Consider the following 5,309-nt stretch of genomic DNA (forward strand, 5'->3'; position numbering starts at 1 on the left):
ATATGTGTTTTACATCGATCAAAAACCGTAAAAACGTATATTGGTTCCGATAAAATCGATACCGGTATAAATTGGAATTGTTCGGTCGGAATCGGTTCGGTTCGTCATGGTACTTGTTTATGATACCCATAAAAACTCTAATCTAAATACAACTCCGATTTTAATAAAATTTACACTTAGCATTGATCAGTAGGTATTGATTGGATATAATAAGATGGCGGTAACAAATCATTACAGTATGTGAGAAATTACTAATCTAATTTGTTAAAACAACATTATTTAATCTAATATAAAGAAATATAATTAAAATAAAAGCTATATCTAATATATATAAAATAATAATATTCAAACAATACTAAAAAAATCTCATTAAACACACTCTTCATCATCACTTGATAATAATATGTATAATATAATATAATAATATGTATAATTGTTATACAACTCATAATCAATACACATTATACCATGGTTCAGAGAACTAAACTACATGATTCACAACGATTGAGTAGTGGTTATTCTGCACACATCATGAATCACTAATTTAACTCGTGATTCTATTGAAATATTATTCATATAATTATTCATATAATATTTTATTACCTTTAGGTAATTCTTCCACTAGTGTATTCAACATTTAATTAGATCACATTGTATATTAGATTTCTCAGTTTACTTAAAAAAAAGGACATTTATAAAATAATTTTACAAAAGTAAAACATCTTAGGACTCTAGAGGGGAAAAAATAAACTTTGAGTGATCAATGTGTGAAGTTACCCCTTTTAAAATATAAAGACGGCTTTCAATGATACGAATTGCAAACTATGTCATTAAAGAAACACAATGTGCTTATCTATCAACAATGCCACGCACACACTGTGCTTATCTATCAACAATGCCACGCACAAGTTAAAGATATATATAGATGTGAAAAATGCCTATATGATGTGTCAAGTCTTTACATAGTTTAGACATAATATATGATGACTATGACATTTTATGGAAAGCTCGAAGAGAAGAAGAATATAGTATGAACAAAGGATATAATTAAAATTCGTAAACTTTGCACTCTTCTTCACCGGGATTTTTCTTGCAAAAGTCCTCCAACGGATCTCCGCTTCCTACTGGTGCAGCACCTGGCCATTTGGCCGCCACCAAATGTGCCAGATCAACCACACGTTGACTACATTCAAAGAGTGACACATGTTAGCTTCTTTCATCAATAGAAAAAAGTTACTTATTTTATCCTAAACATGTTTTCACTTGTTACTCAACCCGTTAAACCATCATAATTTACCACTATAGCAAAAGCCAAATATACTTAGAGCATACCTGTATCCCCACTCATTGTCATACCAAGCAACAACCTTAACCATATCGTCACCCATGACCATGGTCAACGATGAGTCAATAGTGGACGAAACATCAGAGCACCTAAAGTCCACTGACACAAGTGGCTCGTCACAAACCGACAAGATTCCTTTCAATGGCCCGTCGGCGGCTTTCCTGAAAGCAGCATTTACATCTTCAGCCGTTAGTCCCTTCTTAGCAACATTGACCACAAGGTCAACAACCGAGACATTAGGGGTGGGAACACGAAGTGCTATGCCATTGAGCTTGCCCTTAAGCTGTGGCAGGACCAAAGACACAGCCTTGGCTGCACCCGTACTCGTTGGAACTATGTTCAATGCCGCCGCTCGAGCTCTCCTCAAGTCCCTGTGTGAAGCATCCAATAGCCTCTGTCTCAAAGCAATTAGTATGACTACAAGACATCCACATGATTCTTTTAGCTTAAGAAAACATTTTTCTACATCATAATAAATTGTGCACTTTAACAAATAATTTATTTAAATATTAATTGCGCAATATCATATATACCCTTTCTTTTCCTAACTCCAAATAATTTTAATTACTTATAACAATCTATTTCACTGTATAAATGAAATGATGAGAATCATCTCGATGTACCTGGTCACCGGTGTAGGAGTGAGTTGTGGTCATCGTTCCCTTCACGATATCTATAGAAAAAAAAAAGTTAGCTTTTACGGTCGAAAAAAGATGCATAATCTGCTACACGAGTGTATGGTACGAGTTATATATGCTTACTGAATTCTTCGTCCATGACCTTCACGAAAGGAGCCAAGCAGTTGGTGGTGCAAGACGCGTTGCTGCGCAGACGATAATATTTCAAAAGTTTTAAATTTGACAAGTTAAGTTATACGTATGATATAAAAATTTACATAAAGTAAACGGACCTAACAATGTTGGCAACATCATGATCATAGTCCTGCTCGTTAACACCAACAACATATGTTGGAATATCGGCACCTTTTGCAGGTGCGGTGATGATGACTTTCTTAGCACCGGCTTGGATGTGCTTGCCTGCTCCTGGCCCGTCCACAAACACCCCAGTTCCCTAGTCGTCACATACCATTTTAATCCAACTTTAAACGAAAAATGTGATTATTTCAAAAATGGTTACTTCTATTTGTATGTTACTAGTGCATGCTTAAAACTAGCTAAAGGATTAAATGATTTGAAAACCTAATTTATTGTGCAAATTTTATAAATAGTAAGCCTCATAAAGTAATTGGTTCGAGCAGCTAAGTTAACGGGTCACTTTTTATTTGTTGGCTTTCGAAGTTAACGGGTCACTTTTTATTTGTTGGCTTTCGAAGAAAATAACGGGTCACTTTTTATTTGTTAGCTTTCGATCAAAATGGGTTCGGGTTAAAACATATTGGTTTCTTTTAAATATCAAACAACAAGTTGGGTCATAAACCATGTTTACTCAAACCAAACATGGCCCTGTTAAGTCAACCCGAACACGACCTGTTTATTAAAGCAGACATACCTCGATAACAATATCGATGCCGAGTTCAGCCCAGGGAAGCTTAAGAGGGTCTCGGCTGGAAACAACCTTAATCAACTTTCCATCGACACTAATGGTCTCGTTATCAACGATCTTAACATCGGCTTTGAAGGTACCCAACATGGAGTCGTACTTGAGCAAGTGAGAAGCCTACACATATCGCAATTCACAACCGCAATCAAGCTTTGACAACGAATACCATTTGCAGTAACATTGACTTACATTTTTGACACCACCACTGTCGTTGACCACCACGACCTCTAGTGGTGAGTCCTTTCTACCGTGCCAGCAGCGGAGAAAGTTGCGGCCAATTCTTCCAAATCCGTTGATTGCTACCTTCAGCTTAGCAACTGTTTCTACCTTAACAACACCTGACCCTGCAGCCTGATCATTTACAAACAATAATAAGTTCAAGCATTAAACCATGATTGTATATTGTTCTATGACACGAATACCTTGGGGGTAAATTGGGCCGACACAGCGTCGAAGAAGGATGAGTCCTTCACGTACTTGGCGTAGCTCACACTGCCGCTGGATCGTAGCCCCGAGAATTCTGCTACTTCCGATCTCTGCATATATATTACCAGAAATCAAATTCAACATTGAAATTCGAGTAAATTACTTTTTTTGAGTTCTGTGTTTTATGGTTTTAAGTCCAAAATTAAAAGTTTAGTCCTGGACGCTTTTTATATAATCTTTTGAGTCAAATCTTTTAACCTTTTGAGTCCAGTTTTTTTTTTTAACAAAATTGTACTCAAAATGTTATAAAATAAACAAAATTGGACTTAAAACGTTATAAAAAATGAGCGGTTAGGGACTCAGGGTGTTAAACTTTTTGATTTTAAACTCAAGTGGTTAAAACCACTAAAATACAGGGACTCAAAAAGTAATTTACTGATTTGAATTAACGGTAAACATACTTTTACACACAGTAACTGGGGGGTCCCAGTTGGCCAGTCCCACCTCTACTCTTCATAGAGACCCGGGTTCGAGTCCAGGCAGGGGGTATTCTGCCACCTTCTTCCCAGAGGAAAACGGACTCAGCTCGGGATGGGGTATTCACCGCCAGGCAGCATTGGGACGTTGCTAGCTTGTGGAGTGGGATCACTCCAGCGGCCGGGAGGTCCGTGCAATAACCCCCCCCCCCCCAGATTCACACCGAATCTACTACACATACTCATAGGGCTGGAAATGAACCGAATGTTCAGCGAACAGTTCGTAAACTGTTCGGCGGGAAGTTCTTTATGTTCGTTCGATTAGCTTAACGAACGAACACAAACAAAAAATTTTGTTCGGTTAGCTTAGCGAACGAACACGAACACAGGTCTCGTTCGTTCGACTGCGTTCGTGAACGTTCGGTAATATGTTCGGACGTTCATTCGTGTTCATTTGTTTATATTAAAAAACAATAAATAATAAACCTTTTATCTAAATATATTGAAAACTTGAAACTCTATTTTTTCTAAGTTAGCTAAAATTTGGACATTCTAAGACATTTTTGGGGATAATTATGTCTAAGGTAGTTAAACTTGATTCATCGTTTGGTGATGTAGTAGACTTCTTGTGTTTTGATTTATCATTTGATGGTTGTATTTAACTGCTTATATCAAATGTTTAAGTAAAACAATGTTTTTATGTTTTATTTTCAAGTTAAATATTCGTTTGTGTTCGTTTTTATTATTCGTTTGGGTTCGAGGCCAGTGTTCACGAACTGTTCGTGAACAACTGAATTTGCTTAACGAACGAACACGAACACAAACTTATGTTCGGTATGCGTTCGTGAACAGTTCACGAACATGTTAATTTCCTTAACGAACGAACACGAACATGTTCGTTTACAGCCCTACATACTCACACACACAGCGGAATCAATTCAAATTCAATTAACACACAGTGAAATCAAATCATTCAATTCAAACTGAAGGCGAACCTTGGTAGAGCAGTGGGAAGGGAAGGAGGTTGAGACAGAGGTTTTGGCGGGTAGCCTAGTGATAGTGGGGATTCTGGTGGAAGCCAGAGCTGCATTGGAGGCCATGGCTGTCTGCAACTGAAAACTCAGAGGTCAGTTGGTTGGTTCTTCAGCTTGCTTTTATAGAGAATGTTGTTTGGTGTTTTGTTGTTTAGGATTATGGGGTTGAAAATATGGGAAGCAAGTGAGTGGCGGGAGAAATAGATAAGATGATCCATCGCCCATACATCCAAAATTCTCAACCACAATCTGCATGTTATTATTCGTTTCTTGGTAGTAACCCTCCCTTAACATGTGGCATGGACTCCTACTGTCGTATAGCAACGAATACCAAAATGATCCGACCCGGCCTATAGAGGGTATTTGGGCCAAATCGGTTCTGGTTGGAACTCTGTTTGGCTCCATTTTGGTCAAAAACCAGTTCGTGCTAGAACTGGTTTTTGAGTGGGAAAAGATAGGTTCGGGTTT

The 5,309-nt window shown here is 37.7% G+C and overlaps 1 protein-coding gene across 1 annotated transcript; it reads right to left on the minus strand.

The window, feature by feature from the left end:
- Positions 1-896: 896 nt before the first annotated feature.
- LOC110912668 (glyceraldehyde-3-phosphate dehydrogenase B, chloroplastic) lies at positions 897-5,093 on the minus strand. Its single transcript, XM_022157443.2, has 9 exons — positions 4,803-5,093; positions 3,328-3,441; positions 3,095-3,256; positions 2,855-3,022; positions 2,256-2,416; positions 2,107-2,168; positions 1,969-2,018; positions 1,333-1,739; positions 897-1,183 (listed from the first exon to the last, which is right to left on the minus strand). Exons 1-9 carry the CDS (start codon positions 4,905-4,907, stop codon positions 1,048-1,050), a joined length of 1,365 nt encoding a protein of 454 aa, XP_022013135.1. The 5' UTR covers positions 4,908-5,093; the 3' UTR covers positions 897-1,047.
- Positions 5,094-5,309: the final 216 nt, after the last annotated feature.

This window comes from Helianthus annuus, chromosome 15 (assembly GCF_002127325.2).
Source record: "Helianthus annuus cultivar XRQ/B chromosome 15, HanXRQr2.0-SUNRISE, whole genome shotgun sequence".
Classification (NCBI taxonomy): Eukaryota; Viridiplantae; Streptophyta; class Magnoliopsida; order Asterales; family Asteraceae; genus Helianthus; species Helianthus annuus.

Bases quoted from the DNA above. Each gene is read 5' to 3' on its own strand.
- LOC110912668 (XM_022157443.2), bottom strand. From the start codon at position 4,907: ATGGCCTCCAATGCAGCTCTGGCTTCCACCAGAATCCCCACTATCACT. The intron at 3,023-3,094 runs GTAAGTCAATGT...CGATATGTGTAG, and splicing joins ACAGTGGTGGTGTCAAAAAT to GCTTCTCACTTGCTCAAGTA. The intron at 2,169-2,255 runs GTCCGTTTACTT...TCGTCTGCGCAG, and splicing joins GATGTTGCCAACATTGTTAG to CAACGCGTCTTGCACCACCA.